Source organism: Sminthopsis crassicaudata, chromosome 3, assembly GCF_048593235.1.
Source record: "Sminthopsis crassicaudata isolate SCR6 chromosome 3, ASM4859323v1, whole genome shotgun sequence".
Lineage (NCBI taxonomy): Eukaryota > Metazoa > Chordata > Mammalia > Dasyuromorphia > Dasyuridae > Sminthopsis > Sminthopsis crassicaudata.
In genome coordinates, this window is record NC_133619.1 from 466,735,295 (window position 1) to 466,762,852 (window position 27,558).

At 32.7% G+C, this 27,558-nt stretch overlaps 1 protein-coding gene across 1 annotated transcript; it reads right to left on the minus strand.

The window, feature by feature from the left end:
* Nucleotides 1-4,858: 4,858 nt before the first annotated feature.
* TNFAIP6 (TNF alpha induced protein 6) lies at nucleotides 4,859-27,558 on the minus strand. The gene is made up of 6 exons (XM_074303458.1): nucleotides 27,380-27,558; nucleotides 21,290-21,427; nucleotides 20,030-20,191; nucleotides 12,305-12,533; nucleotides 10,687-10,727; nucleotides 4,859-6,226 (listed from the first exon to the last, which is right to left on the minus strand). Exons 1-6 carry the CDS (start codon nucleotides 27,471-27,473, stop codon nucleotides 6,057-6,059), a joined length of 834 nt encoding a protein of 277 aa, XP_074159559.1. The 5' UTR covers nucleotides 27,474-27,558; the 3' UTR covers nucleotides 4,859-6,056.

The window sequence follows — 27,558 nt, forward strand, 5'->3', positions numbered from 1 at the left end:
TTAGTTATCACCTTTACTCCATTTTAGAGGAAGATTTTTTGGTCTTCCCTTTTGCCCAAAGGAAAATTCTGGAAAGAATTTTAGACTTTTGAAATAGTATTTCTTAATATTTCTAGAGAAACTTAAAAGTTGTTTGTTTTTTTAAATATTTCTACAGCATAATGACTACACTGCTATAAAGGACAAAAATAATAGTAACAATGAAATAACAAAATATGAGGTGTTATTTGAGCAGAGTTTTGAAGGGAGTCCCAAAAGCAAAGAGGCTAAAATAACAGTAGCTAGCATTTCTAATCACTTTTAAGATGTGCAAAAAATCTTACAAAATATGGCCTTATTTGATAATAACTCTCCCAAAATGCTATTATCCACATTTTATAGATAAAACAATTTAGTTTGAAAGATTAATGATTACAGCTAATAAAGAATTTGAATTTGAATATTTCTGCCTTTAAGGCCACTGCTTTATTCATTGTGCCACCTGGCTGTCTTTAGATGAGAAGGTAAGGGGACAACCAGTGAAAATGTAGGAAGATTTTAGGTGGGGTGTGTGTGTGAGAATGAACAAAGAGTTCAGAATTAGAACTCAGGAGAAAGATTTGGGGTGAATATATACATCTGGGAATCATCTGCATAGAAGTAATCAAAACATGAGAGCTGGTGAGATGATCAAGTGAGAGAATGTAGAGAAAGAACCAGTATAGTATTTTAGGTTTCATCTACAATTAGGGGACTATATGGATGATGAACAGGGAAGGACACTCATGTTCCTCAACTAAAGTGAGGATAATAGTAACATCTACCTCTTAGAGTTATTGTAAGGATAAAATGAGATAATATTTGTAAAGTGCTGTATAATTATTAGTTTTCATATTACAAAGGGCTTTATCAAGGCTATGCAGAAATAGAAACAGAACTATTTTGAGATATGGAGACAAAAAGATAATAGAGAATCATAATGGTACATTTGTAGTCCTGAGATATTAAAAAGAACCAACGGACAGCCTCTAGTGAAGAATATGTATGTAAGAGACTCTGAATAATAAGAACTGCCCAAAATAAGCATGTATAGATGGACTGCAATCTATACTAGTAGAAGGGTTTATAATCCCACATTTATAAAATCACAAATCCATTTACAAATATGAATGTATTCAATGTGCCTTCTGAATAAAACAGGTATTTTCATTTTCAGCAAGTCCAAATGTCTATGCAGATATGTTTAAAAATATATTTTACTGATGCATTAGCTTTATGTTTGCCAATTCTGGAAGGAAAGTCTCCCTTTATTCCAAATTGACCCTTGCCTTGCTACAGAGTAGCAATTAAATAAAATATATTTTATTGAATGCATCTAACAATGTATACAACTTATACTATAGCTACTTCCCTTCTTTGACAGAAATGTATTGTACTTAGATGTTTTTATTTAAAAAATTTTTTTTTAGCTTCTGGACTTCACAAACAAAAAAAAAAAACTGAACATTTCATTCAGCAAAGTAAAATAGAAGGGAAAAAAAACAGGTTATAAGTAAAATCAATACTCTCCATTATACGTAGCTGCTTCAAAAAATTTATAGTAAATTCAACATGTTACTTTCAAAACCGTTCTGCTGGTCTGAGCTGTCTTCTGAACCATTTCCCATTTTTCTTCTTTGTGTTTGTTTCAATGTTTTCTTCTTCTTCCTTTTTTTTTTTTTTTTTAAGCAACCTATTTCCCCCTCTGCTACCTCACACCTTTTGCCCCCAATCCTGCTGCCCTAAAAAAACAAAACAAAACAAAACAAAAACATAATTCTTAAAAGAAGTAAACTTAATCAAATCCACATTTGTGATGTCCAAAAACATATATTGAATTATTAATCTTATATTATAGTCCTTCCTTCTGTCATGACATGGGAAAGTAGTTAGTACATGTGCTTAATTATCTATTCACCAGAGTCATGATTGGTCCCTGATTAATTAAAGTTCTTAAGTCAATGACTCCTAACCTGAGAACATTGAAAGTATTTTCTTAAAAACTATAACAGTATTTTAAGGTTTAACAAATTTATTTTAATATAGTTGGTTTCCTTTGTAATCCTATACATTTTATTTTATTAATTTAAAAACATTATTCTTAGAAGGGGTCTGTAGACTTCACCAGGCTAACAAAGAGGTTTATGAAACAAAAAGTTAAGATTACATTTTTAGTTTTTCAATATAAAATATTTAAATTTTAAAAACCATTTCTATAAAATATACACAAAAGTAGAAGAGACAACTCTAAGAATTGTTTCTGTATTAAATGAAATAGGTCAATATTGTCTCATTAAAAAATTCAAAATAAAAAATTTTAATTTAAAAATTGTCTTTTATTTCTCAAGAGTCTAAAACATAGTATTTGTGAGAAAAATACTAATGCATAGTTGCTTGATGGGTTCTCTGCAAATATTATTTGGCAGATGCTAGCTGGTAGTAATATTTTTGTTAGCCTATAATTCTAACCTTTCTCCTTTATGACCGTCCCCCCTTTGTTATTTATATATTTCATTAGTGATTCATTTTTGTTTAGTCAAGAGCACTCAGTAACTTTAATGGGTCTTGATTTGTGGCTTGAAAATATTCATGATTTATTTAACCTAAGGGAGGTGAAATATGAATCACAAGGTTTTGCAATGTTGAAAATGTTTTTTGAATGTATTTGCATGTATTTTGAAAAATAAAAAGCTAATATGAAAAAAGAAAATATTAATGATTAAAAGCAATGAGTTTTTGAAAGGAGAATAAAGAATTTAATTTCAAAACTCCACTATAAGCAATATTCCATCGATACAGCAGGGGTCAGAATTTCAGAAAACAATGAAATTAACATAATCAGTACATTTTTTTTTTTTAATGAAGACATCTTGATTCAATTAAATTCAGTTACATAAAATTTCTTACTATTTAGAATTAGTTTTCCACCAAATAAAACAAGCAAGAAAACTCCCATTTCATTTAAAATTTTAACAAATAGTATCATAAATGTTTTTTGTCTTTTGGTTTTTTTAAGTGACCAGAAGGGGTTTATTCTTTGCTGTTTAGCTTATAGGATCTCTTTCTTCCAGTAGTTTTTTTTTTTTGGGTAGGTTGGCACTTATTTAGATAGTTTACAGTAATGAAACATCTGCAAACATGTATTTTAGAAACTTAAAAGAATAATGGAACACAAAAGGAACTAACTTCTGCAAGATAGCCATAAGAAGACAGTTTTGTTTCTGTTTTTTTACTAAAGTGAAACAATGTAAAATATATTATTAAGAAGTCACATGGGATTAGCCAAATTGGAAAAATCCAAAATTCAAATTAAGTACAATTAATAGTTCTGAAAAGAACAAAACCTAAAGATATGTTTGAATTTAAGGGGAAAAAAATAAGGTTATTTATCCAGGAAGGGAACTTTATAATTTAGTGTAATGAAACCTTAACCAATGGTACCCCCATTCTTAGAGTTTGAAGAGGTAGGTCAGAATTCTCAAAGCTAAAAGCCAGCAACACTTGACTTGACTTTAAAAGCTTAACATTCAAGACTTGAAGCCTAATCATTCCCAAAGGGGATTGGCCCTGAAAAGTTTCAAAGGGAGATTCTTACCTGAAGAGCCCCAAAAGCAGTATTGGCTTTGAAAAGTCCAGAAGGCAGATTAGCTTTTGAAGATTCTTAAAGACTTGAGTTCTCAGGCTCTCTCCAATTTCTCCCTGCCCCTCACTGAGAGCAGACCTATTTCCCCCTCCACCAATAAGGAGAGAATCCCATACCAATGAATTTTGGAACAGGGATTATATAGACATTTTAAAAAAATGTTCATAGCTTTAAAAAATTATTTCATCTATTCTGATGGATATGGTTATATTTGACACTGAGATGATAAAGGTCAGTTCCAATGATCTTGCGATGAAGAGAGCCATCTAACATTGAGAGAAAGGACTGTGGGAACTAAGTGTGGATCACAATATAGCATTTTCATTCTTTTTGTTGTTGTTTGCTTGAATTTTGTTTTTATCTCATTTTTTTCCATTTTGATCTTGTGCCACATAATAATTGTATAACTATGTGTACATATATTGGATTTAACACATTTTTTTTTAACATGTTTAACATATACTGGATTACTCATCATCTAGGGGAGGGTGTGAGGAAAAGAGGGAAATTTAGAACACAAGGTTTTGCAAGGATCATTGTTGAAAAATTATCCATGTATGTTTTGAAAATAAAAAACTTTAAGTTAAAAAAAAGAAAAAATTATCTCAGACTATATATTTGAGAAATTATCAAACAAAAATAGGGCACAAGTTTTCATAAGACAGAATAAGAAAAAAAGGTCACTTAATGACTATAGATAATGAGGACACTGTCTTGGATTGTCCTCTCCAAAAAAAATTTTTAAACAGTATTAATATCCCAGCTATTGACTCTGAGGAATCAAATTATATATATTGAGTAGATTTCAGGGAAATGGGGGGGAAAGGGAATTCACATTTGTTTAAAAAGTACTAAGTACAAGTCTCTGAAGATATGGCACAAACAAGGAGTGTAATGTACACAAATGACAGTGATCTTAAAAAGAGTGAAATAAGTAAAAAGAAAGGTCCAGACAGAGTACCATAGGAAGAGAGGTAGAGGTTGTTGTCTAAGAGAGCTTCAGGGAAGAAATGATACCCAAGTTGAGATTTGAATGGAGGAAGAAATAAGCCAGTTATTAAATTTATCAATGACTTATCAACTTATTAATACTTTAAAACAAAAGATAAATCATTTTAAATATAAGTAGTAAATTTGTGCTAAATTAATCACATAATTGCACATGACATAACCAGAGACATATCACATATTAAACAATTTCAATTCAATGAAATTTATTATTAAAATACTTATTAAACATCAATTATGTGCCAGGCACCAAGATTAGAAATATAAACGTGAGAGTATCAGCCCTTAAGGCAATTACATTCTTTTAGGGAAAGAAAACATGATAAATACATACTCAGATAAATACATATAAGATATATACAAAATAAATACAAAGTAATAGGGGCTAGGCTGTAAGGACTGAAGGAATCACAAAAGATTTCTTGAAGAAAGTGGTACATAAATAAAGCCTTGAAGGGAAGTCTTGAGTTCCAAGAAATGAAGAGGGAGAAGATTTTATAATTAAATGCTTATGATACTTATATACATTACCAAGCTTACACTCTTTAAATGAATATTTATTGATAGTAGTGTTTCTTAGGGTTTAGGGTATTAGAAAAAGTGTTACAAATGTGATTAAAAAGCATTCTAATTTTTCATTAACTTAAAAAATATGATCACTGAACACTCTTTTTGAAGATTTTTGTTCCCTTTCCTCTATTCTCATCCCTCATGTTTCACATTTATAATGATACTGACTTAGATCAGTTTTATTGGGTAAATGGGAAGGAAGAGAAAAGAGGGGAAAGGGGATATTATTGCCCTACTGATGTCATTTGATATATATATTTGATAATTATATATATATATGTATATATATATATATATCATTTGATAATTAAACTTTTTTTGACATTAATTAAGATTCCTAAGACTCCAAGGTATGAGAACTTTGAGGATATGAAATCACATCTTTGAAATTGGAAAAAGAGAGAGAGAGAGAGAGAGAGAGAGCTGTAAATCAGAATACAAAAGGGCTGATACAGAGTGAATGAGACATTACAAAGTGCTGGGTTTAAATAACATACAATACTAATAATAGCTCACATTTGTATGTGAAGTATGTGGAAGAGAGGAGAAGAAAGTAATGTTCACTTAGAATATTTCTTGATTTTGTTGGGATTAGAAAGATCAAGTTCTCTTCTCTTTAGTGCTTCTCACTTTTATTTTCTTAGTTGGAATTTAATCTTCATCCACTCAGTTCACTATTCACCAAAATAGTGCAAAGGTTAGCATTAACAAAGTGTTTGGTCTCTGACATCAATGACTTCTTTTTAAAAGATACACATAGAGTTTTTTAAAAAAATGCAATCACCATTACTATCATTTTTGATGATGATGTGTTGGTTTACAAATGGCTGAATCTTCCAGCTAAAAAGTTTTTATTTCCATGAGAGCTTGTGCTGGCATTTTTTCCTTCACCAGTTTTGGGTGTGGGATCCACTGTAACATACTTGAGTTGAAAACCTCCTGCTGTCACTGAAGCATCTGATAAAAACTTCAAGGTCATGACATTTCCTATGGCAAGAAATCACAAAGATTACTTTTTCATCTGTTGAAAATTCCTCATCTTCAACATTTATTCAGAAATTAGTATTAATAAATGACATTTAAAATAGCCTCTCCAACTTAAAAAACTTCATTGATAGGGTAAATCTACCTTACTGGGAGAAAGAGGGAAATTCTCTCCAATGAAATCTTACTCTACTGGAAGTCTTATTTGTGTGTGGCTTTTGTCCTACTACATTAAAACAAAAACAAACAGAGGATTTAACTCTGGAAGTAGTTTTCTTAGGACTAGGGCATAATTCGGCCAAAGCATTCATTCTTCCAATTAGTGCTAAGCTGCTCCTATCTGTCTACAACAATAGTCAATAAATGCAATGTGTCCCAAAAATCTCAATGCAGTTTTCAGTTTTAATTGTTGTCTTCTTGACTTGGTAAGCATCAGCAGATTCTAAACTCTACAAGATTTAAGAACAGGATTTTGCTTTTTGTTGTTGTTGTTGTTGTTTTGTTTTTTGCTTTTAATCTTTGCATACCCAGCAGCTGGCATGGTCTTGCATATGGTGGACATAATTTTGTTTAATTGGGACTAATTAATTGTAGGTAATCCTTATACTAGTCATAGAATATTGGAATTGGAAGAGACACTAGAGACCAACTAATACTTAAATAAGAATTGTCTTTATAATTTAGGGTAGCTAAGTAGTATACTCTAAAATCAGGAAGCCTTATCTTCCTGAATTCAAATCTGGCCTTGATGAGGGTTGGGGTCCCTTTAAGATTCCTAATTGCCCAACCCATGACTGACCTTGATTCCCAAATCCTGGTCAAAGGCACCCTTTGAATATCCGGGCCCAGCCCCCCACTCTCAGCTCAGCTTCCCCCAGCCCTCACCTGATCTGGGCTAACTGAAAAGCCAGCCAGAACTGGGTACCGCCCATCATCTTTTGGGTATAAAAGAAACAAGCTGGAACGCCCTCATTGCCGAAGCCCTCCCAGCCAACACATGGTATCCTTCCAGCCATGTAAGGGTCCCTGCCCGCCAACGGCCACCTTTGGCCCTGGTGTCTTTCTAACTGAGCTTTACTTCCAAATTCCTACAATAAACCTTTTATTTATCAATCTAGGTTTTCAGGCCTGTAAATTCATTTTACAGGGACACTGTGCCTCATGGGATCTATGCGCCGACAAATGGGGTTCCCCCTTTCCTTTTCCTCATTAGCCTCAGACACCAGCTGTATGACATTGGACAAGTCACTTAATTCTTTTTCTCTCAGTTTACTCATCTGTAAAATGAGCTATAGAAAGAAATGGCAAACACTTTAGTATCTTTGCCAAGAAAGTCTCAAATGAGGTCATGAAGAGTTGGATACAACTGAAAGAAGTGAATTTCCCAGGCAAGCTTTCAAGGCCCTACTTAAAGAGAGCCACTATACTTCTAAGGTTGTTTGCTTTCCATAAACCAAGCTGAAAGCTCCTTTACAGGGACTTTCATGCATTTGTGCCAAGTTTTGCCCTCAGAATCCAAGCAGAATAAGTCTAATTCCTCTTCAGTAAGAGTCTTTCACATACTTAGAGAAAACTAAGTCTCCCCTAAGTCTTCCTTTATCTTTGCTAAATATCTCCAGTTTCTTCAAATGATTCTTATATTACGTTTTTCTACTCTCTTCAGTCAACTACAGCAATTTAGTTAGGAATATAATTTTTAACTTATGAACTGCCCTTGGAGAAGGCTGACAAGATCTTCTATATAAATGATTCATATTCCATAATTCCTGAACAAATACTATGATTCTTCAAGGACCTCTGTGAATAGTCCCTTTTTAATGCTGACTATAACTCAGCAGCTCTTTTAGAACTCAGGGTCATTAAGAGTTGATGTGGTGATAGGCCTCAGAACTTTTAGATTGACTAGTTTTAGCTATATTAATTGAATTGGATCTGTAGGTATCTGTGTCCCATTGTTTTACCTGCATAGTCTTTGAGGATTAGGATCACCTCCCCATTCAGTTTTGAATAAGTAGATGCTAAACAGTTAATTCTCCCCTCAAAATTCAGAACCATTAGGAAAAAAGCCCTAAAACTCAATTTTATCCTATTTCTTGGGCTACACCCTAGAGAACCAGAAAGGGTTAAGGAAAGCCTCCAGAAACTGCAGAGCTGATCCTAAGGTAGATTTGGCAGTAAATGCTGGAGTAAATATCTTCCACAGTCTCAACTCCAATCAAAGAATTTGTCTACTTCCTTCGATCCTCCTCTTCCCCCTTTTAGGGCTTGTAACCCAGGAAACTGGACCTAGTTGTTTGGCTTTTTTGTTTGCTCTTTTCAGTTCTAGCTGCTAGATGTATAATTTTCAATTTGTTCCAGAACTATATGCCATGGGAATCCAAGAATCCAGGCTAGGTGTTAAGGGCAGCCAGAAGGACCACCCCAAGGAACAAGGGTCCTGGCAAAAACCTGCATTGATTCTGGCTTTTACATGGATGCTGACTTTGTGTGTGTGTGTGTGTGTGTGTGTGTGTGTGTGTGTGTGTGTGTGTGTGTGTATTATGTACTTTGCACATTTATTTATTTAGATTTTTTTTTTTAACTAGGTGAAAAAGGAGGCTCTCTGCCTCAATTGATACCTAGCATTAGTCACTGAATGGGTGTGACCTCAGGCAAACTGAGAACAGTCTCCAGGTCCATCTCCAGTCATCCTGATCTATATCTGGCCACTGGACCCAGATGGTTCTGGAGGGGAAAGTGGTTCCAGAGGGGAAGGTGAGCCAGGTGATCTTGCCCAGCCTCCCTCACTTAAATCCAATTCACATGTGTGTCATGGCATCACCTCTCTGATGTCATGGCCCTCTTTGAAATGAAGGACAAACAACAACATGTTACATACTTTGAACATGAATTAGTGTTATTTAGGAAAAGAGCTAAACTGTAAGCCCAATACCCTCCCCCCCCAACACCCTCCTATTCCCAAGGTAGTGAAAGGGTTTTGAGGAGAATGGTGCCACTCTGTATGTTGGGCAAAATGTTAGTATTTTTGTTCTTTCTATATTTTTGAGGTAAATATTCCTTTGTAAAAGCTAATCCTATGTTTAGCCACTTAAATAGCATTGGAATACTAGTCATTAGCCCCCTAAACATAGGGAAGGGAGCAACAGTTTACAAGGCCTTGAGTTAATGTTAGAGAAGAGAGACAATTCCAATCACTTTAGTGTCTGAGGAAGGAAAAAGCAACACTTCTGGTCCTAAGAGAGTGGATCTATGGCAGCTATATTACAGGTAAGTCTTCCTATAGATTTAAATTGCATCTTTCCCATTTGCAAGAACCTTGGAGAGATTCTCTAACTGAAATTTTAAACATCTTTAAAACATAAAGATGTGAATGTTCAGGTTACAAACACCAACACAACTTGTATTGGGAAACAAAGAATGAAACATTATGCATTTTTTGTTCCTCAAGTTTCTTCTCCTGCTGTCTTTTTCAATATGGAAGTCTCGTTTTGTTTTCTTTAACAATTTTCTCCTTCCTTTCCCCCTCTCCCTCTCCCCTTCTCCCCTCCCATTTAGTTTATTCATTCTAATATTTGTACCTCTTTGCAGCTAAAATTTTATGTTCTGTATGTTTTTTATCATTTTGAAATAAAATATTATTATTCAGCATTTGTATTTTCTTTTGAACTCTGCATGTCCTCTAAGTGACCCTGTTTTTTGCATTTATAATCAGAGGAGGCTCATAAAACTATGAATACAATAGGCTAATATTTTTGTTTTTATTTCCATAATGATCAGGCCATTTTCTAAGCCTTCTGAAATTGTGTTTAGAAACTTTGTCTACCTTTCCTCTTTTCATCTTCCCTACCAAAACTTGCTTTTAAAGGATTTAATTACCTTATTCTTAAAAAAAAGTAAAGATAACTGAGAAAGTTTAAGAAGGGCAATGGGGGAAATTTGTTTACGGGATAACCTAATTCAAGGTTCAACCTAGTTCAAGTATAACCCAGTTCATCTTCTGAAAAGCAGCAGTACTAAGGGAGCACAGTGAGTTTGGGTTGAAGCATAACACACTTACATATTGTGGAAAGTGTTTCCTTATAATAATATAAAATTGGTAGCACAAATAAAATAATAACATCCATTTCACAGATGAAGATATTGAGTCTCCAAATTTATGACTTGTCCAGAAGGACACTGGAATATGAAACAGAACCAGTGCTAGAACCCAAGCTTTCAGTTAATGGTTTTTATTTCCTTGTAAACCTATTCTTGTCATTTCATTTTACCTAGATCTCAAGGTCTTCATTTACAAAATAAGAAAATTGCACTACAAGATTGTTAACATCTCTTCTAGTTCTAAAATTCTGTGACTCAATAATTTGAGAAATTATATACTGTTCTCAGTGACTCAACCTGGGCCCCAAAACATACATTTATTTCATTCAAAAATACATTTTTTTGTCTCAATAATTTGCAGTTACCTGTACTAATAATATCTTCTGGTAGCTCATCTCCACAGTATCTATGAAAAAAAAAAAGAAAATAAAGGATTCATGCATTATTAAGTGCTCCTTTATTACTAAAAGAAATACCTCATTTTCCTTTCAGCAGTAAATCTTTTTATTTTTTCAGGGTATACCTTCAAATGATTGAATTATTGGTTTAAAAGTGAGAGGAGGGGCAAGAAAAAAAAATGTGTCACTTCAACAAACCACCTGTCAAAATAAAGGACAGAAATGAAAGAAAAATTTTGGCATTTCTTAATTTATGTTTTTGTAATTGTTTATGTAATGGTAATTAAAAATTCTTTCAAAAAAGCAAATCCAGGTTTCTTCTTTATTCCATACCATAAGTTGCCTTGAACTGGTGTCAGTTAAGGAAAAGTAATATCATTTCCCTTTCTGAAGAGATTTTTGCCAACCACAACTATGGGATGATTTTTAAATGGCAAAAGTGTCAGAGGCCACATTCAAAGATTTCCCTATCACAAGATGAAAAGAACTACTTGGAACCATATAAAAAGAAGGAATTATGCAAGCCTCTAGGAAATTAATTAATTTAGACAAAACATTACATAATGTAGTAACAAAATAGGCTTTTGAAAATTATCTCCTGAATAATATTTTAGATGTTTTTGGTAGATATCTGAAACGGGTTTGAAAGGACAAAAGGGGCTTTTTTTGTGACCTTGAGAATAATGGACTCAGTTTTTTTTTTTTAATTCCATTACTCTTTGATATATTTCTCCTTCATGTCCTCATAAACATTATTCCAGTAACTTTTTTCCTACCCAATAATAATTTTCCACCAGATTTTAAAAACATTCCTTTGTTATTCTACTCTAAAACTATGATCACCCACATTTCTTCTTCATTAGACATTTATTTTAAAGAAATTTTGAATTATTTGACATTGGATTATTCATGCTGTGATTTTCCTCCATTCCTATGAAAAATTACCATGGAGATTTTGGAATTTTCTATATTTTAAAGATGGTAGATACAGAGAAGGATTAATGTACGGCAAATGTCAACTTATATAAGATTTGGTGAAAATGAGCTCTGTAGGGTCAGAACAAAAGACTTTTATTGTCATGTTCTTTTGAGAAACAAAAGAAAGAATTGCTATTATTGTATATAAAGATCTCTTTACAGAGAGATAGGAAACACTTTTTTTTTTTTTAATAGCAGGACAATCTTAATTATTGAGGTGAGACTCCTTGATTATTTAGAATTATTTAAACAAGATGGACAGGAGTGGAAATGATGACATTGAAACTATAATGGATTTCCCATAAATACATTTTCCTTAACCTTGAATCCACAGTTAAAAGGTCAACACTTGAATTTTTTAAAATTGAGTATAAAACTAATTCTTAAGAACAAAGAACCACCACAAAATGAGGCTACCAATTATTACATACGATAGTAACAAGCCAAGATTCTTCATATCAAAGAATCCTTCTTGTCAAAATAGGATGTTGAGTCAAGTAGTACTTCAGCAAATAGATATAGAAAATTAATACTGAAGAAATGCAGAGCCAAAAATGACAAGCTATTATCTCTAGATTTAATTAGATATATGAAAAGTCACTTTTACCTTCCTACAAAGCCATGGATATCATCATAGCTGTCATATATTTCTAAATAGTCAGCAAGACAAGCAATGTCATCTTCAAGATTGAAGTTCAGAAAACTCAGATGAATACGTTGACCATACTTTAAGCGAATATGCCAGTAGCAGATCTGATTGTCTTCGTATTCCCTTGGGTATCCTGGAGATTTAATGATTCTTTTTGGGTCTGTGAAGACCCCTCCACATTCTTTTGCTGAAAGAGAAAATAAGTGCCATTTGGTAATAAAACACGAATCCATGTCTTGAAGGAGATTTGTTTCTTGGTTATTCTATATTTACGACTTTTTTTTTTTTTCACAGAATCTAAGATGGAAGTGACCGCAATGACATCTGGTATGATGCATCCTTTAACAAGAATCCTCTCTGTATCATATATAAAAATGTTATTCAGCCTTTGCTTAAAGACTTTACAAAAAGATACATACATAACTTTGGGAGGCAATCCATTCTACTGTAAATAATTCTAATTGTTAGGATGTTTTCCATAAAATATTGAAATAGCCCAGTATATCACCCAATATAGTACAGCAGCACCTATGGAATAAAAAGTGCATATATTATATAGTTGACTGGATAGATAAAACAGAAAAATGAGTAATTTGATTGCTTACGCTTCTGTTCATACTTGTTTTATATTCTTTAATAGTTTTGATATTTTCCTCCCTACTCTTGAAGTAAATATTTCAGCAAATCTCTTTGAATGGTTGGCAGCTTTATGGTACAATAAATAAAGTGTTGAACCTGGAGTCAGTAAGTTCTGAGTTTCAATTTGACCTCAGATTCTAGCTACATGACCCAGGGTGAGTCACTTAACTGTTATCTACCTCAGTTTCTTCATCTGTAAAACGGGGATAATACCATCTCAAATTATTGTTGTGAACATAAAATCAGATTATTGTAAAGCTCTTTTGCAAATCTTAAAATGTTAGGTAAAAGGACAAATACTAAGTATCACTAAATGCTTTCTGATTATTGGCTCTGATATTTAAAGATAATCACAATGGTTTTATCATGATTAAGTCATTGTACTATGGAGCAAGATAGTTAGATATACTCCAAAGTCTGATTCTTGCTTTTCTGCTCTTCTCTTTTTACATTCTCTCCCCCTCCCCCTCTCCCCCTTTTCTTCTCCTCCTCTCTCTCCCCCTCCCTTTCCCTCTCTCCCTCCCTCCCTCTCTCTCTCTCTTTCTTTTTCTCATTTGGAGACCTCATTTATTTTATGTTGTCAAATATTATCATTATTTTAATGATTCACAAATCTACTTCCAATCCTGAACTCTTACTCAAGTATCAACCCTTTATTTCCTATATTCAACATTTTCATTCTATTGCCTGTTACCTCAGAGCTAAACTCAATGTATCTAAAATTAAACATTGATTTTTCTATCATATATGTGTTTAGATAGATAGATAGATAGATACCTATATCTATATAAATGTCTTTATGTAACTCTCTCTCTACACACACACACACACACACACACACACAATCACCAATCCCTGTCAATCCTTTTGTAAATTAAAAAAAAAAAATCTTTTGCTTCTCCTTCATTCCCATTATGGCTATCCTAGCCCGGAGAGTCATCATTTCATATCTGGATTACTGTTGTAGAATCCTTTAACTGGCTTGCTTCCTTGTCCCAAACACTGGATTATTGAGAGTTGGAGCTGGCAGAGATTTCAGTATCACTTAAGCCCTTCAGAGCCTTCCCCTTTCTTCAATTTGTCCTATTTACTACATCCAGACTAATTTACCCTAAGCAAAGTTTTCATCATGAGAAAACACATCTTATAATGAAAAGAACACTAGATTTGGAATCAGAGAACTTGGAGTCAAGTCTCAGCTCTGCCATTTTACTGCATGACTTTTGGCAAGTCATAACCTTTCACCCTCATTTCCCTTATCTATGCAATGGTAATATTATTTCTACTAAATGGAATACATTTACATAAATTATTAGTAGGAAGTCAAGCTCCTTCTTGTGCAGAGAAATACCATAAAATGTTAGGGTAAGAAATATATTTTGTTTAGAGTAATTGTTTTCCAACTACTGCTGATAGAATGTTTAGTATCTTTATATCTAAATATTTTCATTTTCAAGTTATACTGCTGGGTTATATTTTAGCAATTTGTCTTCTGCAGTAACAGAGAATCTAAAGGAAGATAGATAATGATAATGTTTGATTCTATTGGTTACTTGACACTGAGTTCAGATTAAAAGTTTCCTCTTTCATATTTTCTATTTAGCCACATATTATCATGGGATACATTTTAAATATAATCATATTATGGTGATATGAATAAAGTGACAGACTATGGCGCTATCAATTTCTGTGGTTTTTGTTTGTCTGGAAGACCTGATGAAAAAGTATGGAGAGGTTATTGCAACACAAAATTACTACTATGAAAAAGAATTTAAAGTTCATGTACTATCTTCTATTGCCATTTCATGATTAAAGATAGCACAAGGGAAACATTGAGCCTCATTGCAAGATTCATGCAGATGAAGTCATTTAAGAAATTGCATCAAGGAACTCAGTATGGAGTTTGGGGGGGGGGGGAAAACCATATAGACGTAATAGAATTACAGAATCTCAGAAATGGAAGGAATTTTGGAAGCTATGTCTTTTGAATTTTCTTTCCCTATAAGAAAACTCTTTGAAAGATTGTCATAATGGGAAAAGAACTGGAATCTTAAAGAGTCAATTTCTTTAATAAAAACATATTAAAATACTCTCCAATAAAAAAAAAAAAAGCATTTTGAGAGCTGCTTTTAAGTTCAGAAGGATAGAAACAGATAAACAGACTTTCCCAGGGAAAAGGCTGCTGGTAAAGAGCAGCAGCATGCTGGTAAATGCTTAACAAGTGGCTCTCAGAAAAAAAAAAAAAAAAAAAAAAAAGTAAATACAAGTTTATCCTGCATTATGAACATTTTCTCTATCATTTTCTTAATTCTAGACAATCAACAAAATAATTAAGTCCTGATTTGTAGTTTTCAACCAATTTCAGCTGAAAACCATCTTATCCTAGCAAAATTTCTTAGTCTCAGGATGTTTATACTAAAGTCCTTCAAATGTTTTCATACTCTCCTTTGCCAAAAAAGTCCATACTTGTGTATCGGAACAATTCACCTGGAAGCAAAGCTAGCCCAAACTGCCTGAGATTTCCAGAACAACTTTTTTTGATGACAACAATCCTTGGTAGGGTGGGAGTGTGAGAAAGTTAACTCATGCCTTCCCACTTGCACCAGTCTCCTGGCCTACAACACTTTTACTCTAGGACCTACTGTCTATTCTGTCTACTTTCTAGTTTTATAGCTACTTCATAGAAATCATAATTCATAAAAAATGATTATCAAAGATTACTATATTATGTTTTTTTAATTTCTCATATTCATAGGTCTCTCTCCAACACCAATCCAAATCAAGCAATTGTTATCCTACATTTGATTTTAACAAATTAACTTTAGAAACATAATATGATTTGGTATGTTTTGTCCACTTCTCCCCCTCCTCCCCTACCCCAAGATAATATCTTTTTAAACAATAAAAACACATCTAGTTTCAACATATATTGTCATATTCAGTTCATAATTTGAGATACTTAATCCTCTTTATAATTGATCTGTGATTGAACATGGCCAATGTGGGGAAAAAATTTTTTTTTGTTAATGATTTATTGCAAGATTTTGTTTTTTTGTTATCAAACTGTGCATACCCTTTGATCCAGCAGTGTTACTACTGGGCTTATATCCCAAAGAGATTTTAAAGAAGAGAAAGGGACCTGTATGTGCAAGAATGTTTGTGGCAGCCCTCTTTGTAGTGATCAGAAACTGGAAACTGAATGGATGCCCATCACTTGGAGAATGGCTGAATAAATTGTGGTATATGTATATTATGGAATATTATTGCTCTGTAAGAAATGACCAGCAGGATGATTTCAGAAAGGCCTGGAGTGACTTACATGAACTGATGCTGAGTGAAATGAGCAGGACCAGAAGATTTTATTATATACTTCAACAACAATACTATATGAGGATCAATTCGGATGGATATGGCCATCTTCAACATAGAGATGAACCAAATTAGTTCCAATAGAGCAATAATGAACTGAACTAGCTACACCCAGCAAAAGAACTCTGGGAAATGACTATGAATCACTACATAGAATTCCCACTCCCTCTATTTTTGTCCATCTACATTTTTTATTTCCTTCACAGGCTAATTGTATACTATTTCAAAGTCCGATTCTTCTTGTGCAGCAAAATAACTGTGTGGATATGTATACATATATTGTATTTAACATATACTTTAACATATTTAACATGTATTCGTCTACCTGCCATCTGGGGGAGGAGGTGGGGAAAAGGAGGGGAAAAATTGGAACAAAAGGTTTTGCAATTGTCAATGCTGAAAAATTACCCATGCATATATCTTGCAAATAAAAAGCTATAAAAAAAAAAAAAAGACAAAAAAAAAAGACAAAAGAGTGGAGTTGAAGATCTATTAAGTTTAAAGTGAAAAAAAAAAAAGATTTTGTTTTTCTTTATTTTTTTCTAGTGGAGGGAGACATTGGAAAAAGAGAAAATGCTTATTAATTGAAAAAATTCTTAATGAGGATGATCAATTAGTTGTCTTCTAAGATTACTTCCTGCTCTAAATTTATAAATCGACTTTTGATCATTTAATCTTATTTTTATGGCCTAACTTCAATAAAAATGAACCTGCAAAATAAGTTCTGATTAATAAAATATATTTAATTTTTTTTAAATGATACTTTAAAAAGTAGTCTTTTTATTCAAATTGTCCATAATTGACTTGATGCTATTTCAGAGGTATGCTAGTTACACAGCATCCCTATTCTCCCTCAAGCTAACCACTTCCTTTATAATTAAGTAACCTGCTAAAACCAAATTGAATCTAAGTACTGAAATTATATTAGAGTAAATTATAATCCAAAAATTCTAAGCCACTTCCAAGGAGAGTGTGCAACTTTTGAAAACATTTTGTTATGTTCAGTCACTTAAGTCATGTCTGTCTCTTTATAACCCCATTTAGAGTTTTCCTGGCAAAGGTACTAGAACAGTTTGGCATTTCTTTCTCTAACTCATTTGACAGATGAAGATCTGAGGAAAACAGGATTAAGTGAATTGCCCAGGGTCACACAACTAGTATGTATCTGAGACCATATTTTAATTCATGAAGATGAAGCTTACTTTAAGTCTCCTGCTTCAGGCCTGGCACTTTGTTCACTGTACCACCTTAGCTGCCCACTGAAAACATGACATTCCAATTTTCGAAGCTCTTATTCAAAATGTTTTTGGAACAGTATATTTTTGTCATTGTTGGTAGGGTAAATATAAAAAGCATTTAGCTATTGCCCATATTTTTCATTTAGTCAAATTTTTCCAGAGTACTTTTCTCTAGATTCTTTCTTGGTTCTCATGAATTGCAACATACTTATCTGTACATGTTGTATTTCTCAGCCCTCCTTCCCCACACATATCCCACAGTGAGTGGTTACATCATAATGAATCATTTCTATCTTTATGAACCCAGTACCTACTTAGCATAGGGCTCTGTATACGGTGAGAACTTGACAAATAGTTGTTGGATTAAGCTGAATTATATCTATATCCATAGGAAGAACGTATTACATGCAAGGGATTGTCCAAAATAAATTGTTGTAAATCAAGGGTAAAACTAATTCATGAAATTCTTTCTAGAATGACACATTAAAATGATTTCCAGTACTTGGCTGGTTTGTACTCAAAACTCAAGTATAATTTGTTCAATCTCTTAAGTTGAAATGAATACATGAAGTTCATCATACCATTTCTTGGCATTTGCTTTAATATCTATCTAATTCTATTCTAAGAGGCATGGGGAGATTTACAATTGGAAGAGACTTATTATTTATTGATAATTATGGGATGGAGTAAGGGATGTGTCATCCACCAAAAGTCTGCTCTAATACTCTTTTATAGGATGGCAACAAGACAGTGCTGGGTTATTATAGAGAATGTCAGCAGATTGCACTCTAACCCTTTTTACCAAGCTACAAATACTTTGAGGAAGGGCCAACCAATATATTCTGTGACTATCCTCTAAGGGGCAGATTATATGAGTTTTAAGAAGATTATCAGTAGGATTTAGCTGTTGCATGATTATTTATTAATTTTTTTAGCCATAGAAACTCATAAAGACCATCAGCTATGATGTGGATCAGAGATGTAGAAGTGGAAGAATACCAGGGGCATCTTTAAAAGTATCTAGGGCTTAAGTCTAAGAATACATATTCCATTACTCAAATATTTTCTAATTTGACAGAGATCTGAAATTGTTTTCAATTGGTTATGAAAATTAAGGTGCTACAAATCAAGATTCAAAGAATTGTGAAACTTATGAATTATTTAAACTAAATATCCATAGTGCTATTTTCAAATTATAAAGACAAAATTAAAAAATGAAATGATATATTATTGTGCTGTAAAAAAAGAACAAATAGAAATAGTTCAGAGAACTGTAGAAAAGCTCAGATAGACTGGTGCAAAGTAAAGTGAGAATAACTACAACAATTTGTACAATGACCATATCGTTGTACAAACAACCTGTTTTTTTTTTTTATTTTGTTTCTCCCCTCAGTGAACAAAAACATCTATTTTCTTGCCTTACTGCCTCCTATCCTCTATTGCAAAAGTAATAAATAAATAAATCCTTATAACAAATATGTATGCTCAAACAAAACAAATTCCCACATCAACCATTTTTTAAAAATGTGTAAGTCACTTAAAAATACTAATCAATCAAACAATCAATCACAATCCCAGAGAACAAAAAGGAAGCATAAATCTGCTGACAGAGAAGTCATTGACTCAAGATACAGAAATAGATATATATTTTTGGACACAGCCACCTGATTTTTGTGTATCCCATAACCTAACTTTATCTGTATCATTATTTTCTTGATTACTTTTTCATTACTTACCTCAATAAATGTTTGTTTGCCATCTATGATTGTCTTTCATGTTTAGTGTTTGGTGTAAGGAAAGGTAAACTGGAGAAGATCAAGCTAATAATATTCTCATCCCATCTTAAGAAGGGACTGCTTCTTACTTGTAGCAACTAAGAAAAGTGATTTTTATCTTGAACCTTCAAAAGTATTGTATCCTTAAATTTCAAATATGGCATATGTGATAATAAGTTCTAATTCTAGTTCCAATAACTCACTTGAAAGTAGGAGAATAAAGGAGTGATTGACTAATCACAACTGTCTTCCTACTCTCCATGAAGACAGAAAACCCAATCTCTTTTAGAGATAAAAATAATGACAATAGCTAAACATTTTAATATATTTTCTTTTAATATATTCTCTAATAAAAACTGTGGAATTTAAGTGTCATTATTAGTCCCTTTTTTTTACAGATGAGAAAATTGAGGCTGAGAGTGATTTCCTCAAGGCCATGAAACTAATTCTTATATGAGGCAAGATTTGAACTCAGGTTTTCCTTACTTCACTTCCTTACTACACTTTATCCACTACCACACCTACTTGTCTCCAGTAGAATGAAACATTATGGGTCATATATGTAAGGAAATCCCTGCAACACTGTCCTCTTCAGGTCCCTGTGTTTCCCTTTAAATTACTTTACTATACACAAAAGTATTTCATAATGTTCATTTACAAACCATGAGGATTGTAGCAGTAAGCATCCCATCTTTCACTTCTGTTCAGACGAACTCCATAATCAATAATGCCAACTTTTCCAAATCCGCAATTGGGCCCTGGTTTCACAATGGGATAACCAACTCTACCCTTTGCCAACCATCCTGCAGCACACACGTGGAATCCTGCAAGAGAGAGTTGTATTGCATAGACTTAGTTGGCAAATTATATTACATGTTACATATTACATATTATTCAAGCTATTCTGAAATTCAATTCAATACATATTTCTTATTTTACTACAAGGATGATGCATATGGCCTCAATACTGGTACATACTACCTCACTGCATCATATATTTCTTTTAAAAAAGGTTCAGTTTAAAAATAAAAAGCAAAGCAGTGAAAGTCATTCACTTCCTTACAGTTCTAAAGCAAGAGTATTCCTTTAAAATTATCTAGGCAAATCCCTTAATTTTACAGATGCGGAAGCAGAGGCTAGAGGTGGAAAATGCTTTTCCCAAGGTCACATAAGTTTGGACCTAACTCTAAATCCAATGATCTATCCTCCATATCAGGGAAATCATGACTTGAAACCATAAGTTATTATGGGCATTCTCTTTTTCAACAAAGGGTAGTACTTAGACTATCTCCATCCCAGGAGAACAGTTAGGCTATCATCAACTTAACAACAGGGTTACCAAAATGGTATAATTAATTGTAACATATTCACATAGTGCCCTTGCTTGTATCCTAGACTCAGAGGAAGTTGCCTGAGTAGGAAGTAGCTTAGAGGTTGTGTCCAGGCTGCATAAAGGAAGAAGACTTCTACTGTATTTCTGTCTCTTCTAGCTTTCTAAGGCTGAACTGGGATAAGTCTTTTCTAGGTGAAGTTTGAAAATAACCTCCTTGTTTATTGCTGTTCAACAGAAGCTTTTAGAGGGATTCTCTAAAGACAATTCATCGTGAAATGAACACCTATATTCTATGAAGAAAGGAATTTCGTTCAAATAATTTAACAAAAGTGACGCGAAGAAATGTCCCCATCTTGCCTCCATTGCATGGTATTATGCTGAACAACTTCCTATTTTATCTGTATCTGGGTTCAATTCTGCTTCAACTTTTTATGAGATTACAGAAATTAGAGAAACCTTAAAAGAAGTTTGTTGAGAAAAATGGAGGGTGGAAGACTTGCTTTTGACAGCAGGTCAGAATAGAATTTTTTTTTCCCTTTCAAAGATCCAAATTCTTTAAAATCTCACAGTTAACAAGGAAATCACATACCTATTTTTCTGGCTGCCTCCAGTTGTTTATAGGTAGCAAGGTGCCCTCCTTCATATTCACATACTGCCTTTGCTTCTGCATAAGTAAGCTGATATTTGCCAGCCCGTGCTTCTCGGTGATAGACACCTGCTGCTTGTTCTGTGAAGTGACAAAATTTCAAAAAATCAGTATAATGGGTGACATCCAAAGGAAGAACTGATTATATTTTTCCATAGGGCTCTGGAACTTAAAGATGAGCTTGATTGAATTTCCCAAGATTCCATTTCCTATGAGCCTATGTTATCACTGATACAGGCATATTAAATCCCTCCATATTTGAGGGGAAAGGCTAGAAAGGCATATGGAAAAATTCATGGTAGTTCTTGGTACAGAAATAACAAATAAATAGAAGCAACACAGTCTGATGACTGGTTAAGTTAAAAAAGAAGACCTTCTACTATAACTGTGATGGTAGAAAGTGGCAGGTGCTGGGGGCAGAGAGATTCTGTATTACTGAAACTTCAGTTCAGTTCAGTTATGACAATGACTTTAACATATCCTGCCCAGAGAGAAGTCTTCATGATTGTTTTCCAAAATTTCCCCACAATTTCTATAGGGACCAAATCCCAGGAAATTTTATGTCTAATGTTACAACATTACATCAGCTACTTTAACTGCCAATTTGTTTTCCAGAATGGTTCATTTTGGGCAGCTGAATTTCCTTTGTTAGAAAGTTTTTGGGAAAAATATGAGTGAGGGGAATTTGAGAGAGAGAGGCAAAAATTGTAAAATGAATATTTTTGAATTATCAATCTAAAAGTAAAATAAAATAGAAAAGTAGTTGATATGGGTTTTAATGAAATTATTTTAGCAATAGAATTATGTTGAATATATAGTCAATATGATTGATTATATTAAAAATTAGTCATTAGTATTCATGAAAAAAAGTTTAACTAAAAATATAATTTTCAGTGACCTTTAGGGAAAAAGAACACAACCTGAATTGAGAATGATTGGTTTTATCTATAAATAAGAAAGAAAATTATATGTGAAATCACTAAGTGTTGTAAATTTTACATTAGTAAATGTGAGAATAGTATATGCTATAAACAAGTTTAATAATTGTAGGGAATTAATGTAATTTTAACCACATTGCTCTATCATAGTGGTCCTACTTTTTGGACAAGAAATGTGAGATGCATAAATTTAGAGACACTTCCATTTCAAAGGTTCACATGGACTATTTGTGCCTGACCTGTGGTACCATTTTCTGAGTTCATATTGTCTGATCAACCACACTTAGACACATTGTACCTTGCCCTCAACATAGTGATATAATTTTGGTCTTTGAGAGCAAAGGACAACCAACCAACTGTTGGACCAATCCTTTTCAGGATCCTTACAAGATTGGCATTCATTTCTTTTCCTGTATATGTGGGTGTGCTCCAGAATCCCAGGCTTTTTTTTTCTTTTATCTCTATATACTTTGTCTTGATGAACTGATCAGTTCCCATGGATTCAAGTGTCATTTCTATGTAATAAGTTCTAAACAGCTACCAAGGATAACTCCTAAACTTATATATTCAACTATTCCTTCGTTCTTTCTGCATCCAGAATCCATTCCCTGAAGCAGTACAATTATAGATTTTTCAATAAATAGAAAAATAGGGACTTTCTTTGGACTTTGATTTTACTTGTGAAATATAGAGAGGGAAACAAACAAAAGAACATCATGAAGTCAAAAGAAAGTAATGAAAATTGATCTATCCTGTTGACTTACTTGGAAAAATATCAGACTTTTGATGAGAATGACTAACAGTATCTGAAAGTTCAATAAACAAATTAAAAATTGGGCAAAGCCTTAAAGATATCTAAAAGAAACAAATACTTCATTGAAACAAAAATGTATTCCTTTAATATTAAGAGATAAGGAAAGCATAAAATGAGAGGCAGTGAGAGATAATGAAAATATTGAATAGAAAATCAATGATCCTGGATTTGAATTCTGATTATCTAACCATTTTTTCACTCTCCTAACACTAGTCCAGAATGTTTGACTGCCTGTTAAGCATATTTACACAGATAACCCATAGGTCTTTTACTTAATCAATCTTTAATTGAATTCCTCATCTTAATTTCTAAATCTATCCTTTTCTCCTGAATTCGATTAAGTTGGCAGCCCCATTATGCTGATCCCATAGATTCAAAACCTAGGGCTCATCTGTGACTCTTCACTCTTACTGAGGCCTAAGTTAACTAGTTTCAAATATCTTCAATTCAGCCTTTGTAATATGTCTATAACCATTTCCTTCTCTTGACTTAGGAAACCTTTACCCTAGTTTAGGTCTTAATCACTTCTCTTGCAGCCTTATATACTTATAAAAGTTATATCTCCTCTATATAAGTTTCGGTCAATATAATTTTATATCCAATTCAGTTCTTTCTTCCCCATCATTCCCTTAGACTTGTATTCTTTTCATTCCCTGCTGCCCTAACCTCTAACATCACTTTCTAAATTTTCTTTTGTGTTTTCTCTTAGCCTTTCTATACGTATCTTCACATAGTAGGCATTTAATAAACATTATTTAAGAAACATTTATTGACTGATTAACTGAATTTAAGCTTCTTGGAGATAATAGCCTTTTGTTTCTGTATCTCTAGTATATAGCACATACTGTGGTAAGAATTTAATAAGTGCTTGTTAATTGATTAATGAATTTCTCAATTTTAAATGCATAAAATTCCAAGGTTTTTTTTTCTTCCTCTTTTACAAGGCTCATAAAATCATAATAATATTTCAAACATATAATGTCTTAAAGGTTGCAAAGCACTTTTCTCACAAGGACATCATGAGGGAAGTAGAACAAATATTATTATCCCTATTTCAGTGATGAGGAAATTGAGTCTGAGAAGTTGAGTGACATGCCCGTGACCAGACAATTAATTAGTCTATAAGGCAGTAGTAGTTGAACCCAGTTCTCCAAACTTTAGGTATGAATCTCTTTCTATTACTATTACATTGCCCCTTCAATCATCATCATCCTTCATATTATAATGGTATATGGCTTTCCTTACTTCTCTTTCCTTCTCTCTACAATGAGCCTCAAGGGTGAGATTTCCTATATTTAATTTTTTTTTCTCTTCTTCTCTTCCTTTCTCTTCTCTTTTTTCTAAAAAAGACTTCAGAGGTCATTTAGTCCAACCCCTTCACTTTATAGATGTGGAATCTGGGACCTAAAAAGACAAAGTGACTTGGCCACAGCCACACAGTAAATGGCAGAGAAGAGATTCCAGTGTAGGGTGTTCCTTACTTCAAATATATAACTAATATATTTGTCTACCTTCAAAAGTGCTATTTGTCAGTTAAATCATATTAACCCTGAGTTCATGAATGTGGAATATACCATAATTTGAAGATTTCCTCAAATAAAGGATTTGGCAAGTAAATGGATAGTTCATACAAAATTATAAAAAGCATGTTTAATCAATTTGTGTTGTGCTTACAAAATTCTTCTGCTAGTTATAGATTAGATTTATCCTTTCAGGATGCTTCCTGCAGAACTCAGAAAAACTATTAGTAGTTCAAGTGACTGTTGGTACTTGACTTCTTAGTTTTTTTATTTAAACTTTATTTAAATATTCCAAAATTTAGAATTTTCATACATTGAGACTGGTCTTCAGGCAGTCTTAAAATATTATATAATAATAGCCAACATTTTATATAGCACTTTAAGATTTGCAAAGGTTTTTATAAATGTTTTTATTTGATCTCCATGGAAATCTAGGAAGTATATGCTATTATTATCCTCATTTTACAGATGAGAAAATTGAGAGATTAAATCATTCATCCAAGTTACACAGCTAATAAATAGGTAAGGAACTATTTGAACTCAGATTTTCATGATTCCAGTCTATCATTCTATTCACTGTGCTATCTAGCTGTATATTATTGTTATCGTTTATCTATCTTTTTGTCTATCTATTTATAAAAGATAAATAAGATTTCTCTGAATGGATCACCTCTGTCTTTAGATGCTCCCTATCTTAAAAAGTTATCGTAGAAAGATCAGAGAACTGAATTCCAGAGATTAGGATTTTAATTTTATTTCAATAATTATTTCTATGCTTGATTTTGGGCAAATCACTTAACCTCCCTTTGTAAAATATAGTTTGGATTAGATTACTCTCCCATCTTTTGATTCTAGTATGGAACCATTCCATAAGATGACTGAAATGAATTGTGTTCTGTTTGGGTAATGGTAAAATCTTTTTTTTCCCCCCTTCAGTTTTCAGGCCACTATTCCTAAGAAGGTATTCTAATCATATTAGTCTAATCCAGGAGTCAGCAAATTATGGCTCATGGGCCAAATCCAGTTTACTGTTTGTTTTTGTATTATTTACAAACTACAATTTTACATTTTAAAATAAAGTTTATTGCATTTAATTGTTGATTAGACTCTAATCAATCCTAAATAATTTATACTAGGTTTATTCATTAACAATTGGCCTCAGATTTAAGTGATAATTAAATCATGGAAATTATACAAACATTATGGGGATTTTAATGCCACAATGGCAGAATTAGTGTTTACTTTTTTTCCTGTGGGACATAATCATTACCATCTACCCATATGAAATCTCTGTAAAGCATAAAATAACATTCACTACCTTTAAGCAGTGTGTATTGTAGTGCACAGGAGGAATACTGGAGAATTTGATAATACTGCAAAGTAAATTTCTGCTGTATTTATTACTATCAACTATTCTGCTTCTGGCTAAAAAAAGAAAGAAAGATACTATACATATATTCCAGAAGGAGCCTTGATGAGACAAAATATAACTAAATGCATATATTTGCTGACTTTCTGCCAATAAATATCAGCCCAACTTCTTCATAAGAATAACATTTGTTCAGAGAGAAAATGGTTCAAAAGAGCAAGATAAAAATTAAGAGAAAACTCTCCTCTCATTGAGGCTCTTATTACAAGCATGACATATGCTGAAAAGGAAAAATGATCTGGATCCAGCTTAGCTAGAATGAAACTAAGATCCAAGCTGATCTTATACTTCATGACCATTGTTATTTCTGTATTTACAGAACTGCTCTGTCTAGTTTCCTTTCGGTACTTCAAAAAAAAAACCCTTTCCATTATAACAAAGTAGACATAAAGTAATAAAAATCTATTTCCATTTTGAAAATTAGGCAGAATGTTATCTAAAAGTTAATATTTGAAGTGGTTGAAGAATTTGAAATGTTTTCTTTGTTCTGTTTTGGTTTAGTTTGTTTTTGGTTTTTTTAGTGGGAGGGGCTTTTTCTTAATATTTTGTGCCACTCCACCTTTAGTTTTTACATTTATTTTGCTAAAACCTTCTTTTTTTTTTTTATTGAGATAAAAATCTCGTAAGATGTGTACCAAGAGGGAAAAAAAGGAATGAAACAGAATATTGTCAGAAAGAGATCTTTTTTTTGTTTCCATATATCATGTGTGAATTTTGCTAAAATTCAATAAAAATTAAGTGAAATGTAAATATTTCACAATAAATATAAATATAAAACTTATCTGTACTATCACTATAGAAAACGCTTTGAAGATTTTTATATTTTACAGTTTGGAGTCTTTACTACATTTTCTATTTACACTAGAAGTAAGTTCAGATACAGAGAAAAATTTAGGCAATGTGAAAACAAAAGATATTGCTACAAATTAATTTTTTTAAATACAGATAATAATTCTCCTTATCTCGTTCAATATCTTCTAGGAACTTCTACTGAAACTATAATATACATACTCATATGAAAAAGAAAATAATCAAAACATTTATGTTAAATGTATTCAAAAGTCAACTATTTTCATCTCTAAAAAATGCATTCCTTTAAAATCACTTCTCGGCTATAAAGGAGGGAAATAAAGCTTTAAAAATGTCACTGACTAGTAGTTTGAGAATGTAAATCCCTTTTAGAACTTTTTTTTTTTTAATAGCGTTTTCTTTTTGCAACATTCACTTATAAATGAATTGGGAGAGAGCTTGCTGGTTTGGCACACTTCTCTACAGTCTGAAAAAATAAGACTTTGTTTTCCTAACAAAAAGCATATGAATGAAGTTTCTTACCAAGCCAAATGGAGTTATGAAAGATTCCATCCTTGAATCCCCAGCCTTGAGCCTCATCCCACAGCAAAACAAAGAAATAAATTAAAGCGACCATATCTTCAGTTGTAGAAAATGGATAACAGTCTTTTGGGAGCTACTCAGGGTAAACTCTTCAAGCAGCTGCTGAAATGTGACTGGAA

Bases quoted from the DNA above. Each gene is read 5' to 3' on its own strand.
- TNFAIP6 (XM_074303458.1), bottom strand. From the start codon at position 27,473: ATGGTCGCTTTAATTTATTTCTTTGTTTTGCTGTGGGATGAGGCTCAA. The intron at 20,192-21,289 runs GTATGTGATTTC...TCTCTCTTGCAG, and splicing joins GGAGGCAGCCAGAAAAATAG to GATTCCACGTGTGTGCTGCA. The intron at 12,534-20,029 runs GTTTGTAAATGA...TTTCTCTTTCAG, and splicing joins TTACTGCTACAATCCTCATG to CAAAAGAATGTGGAGGGGTC.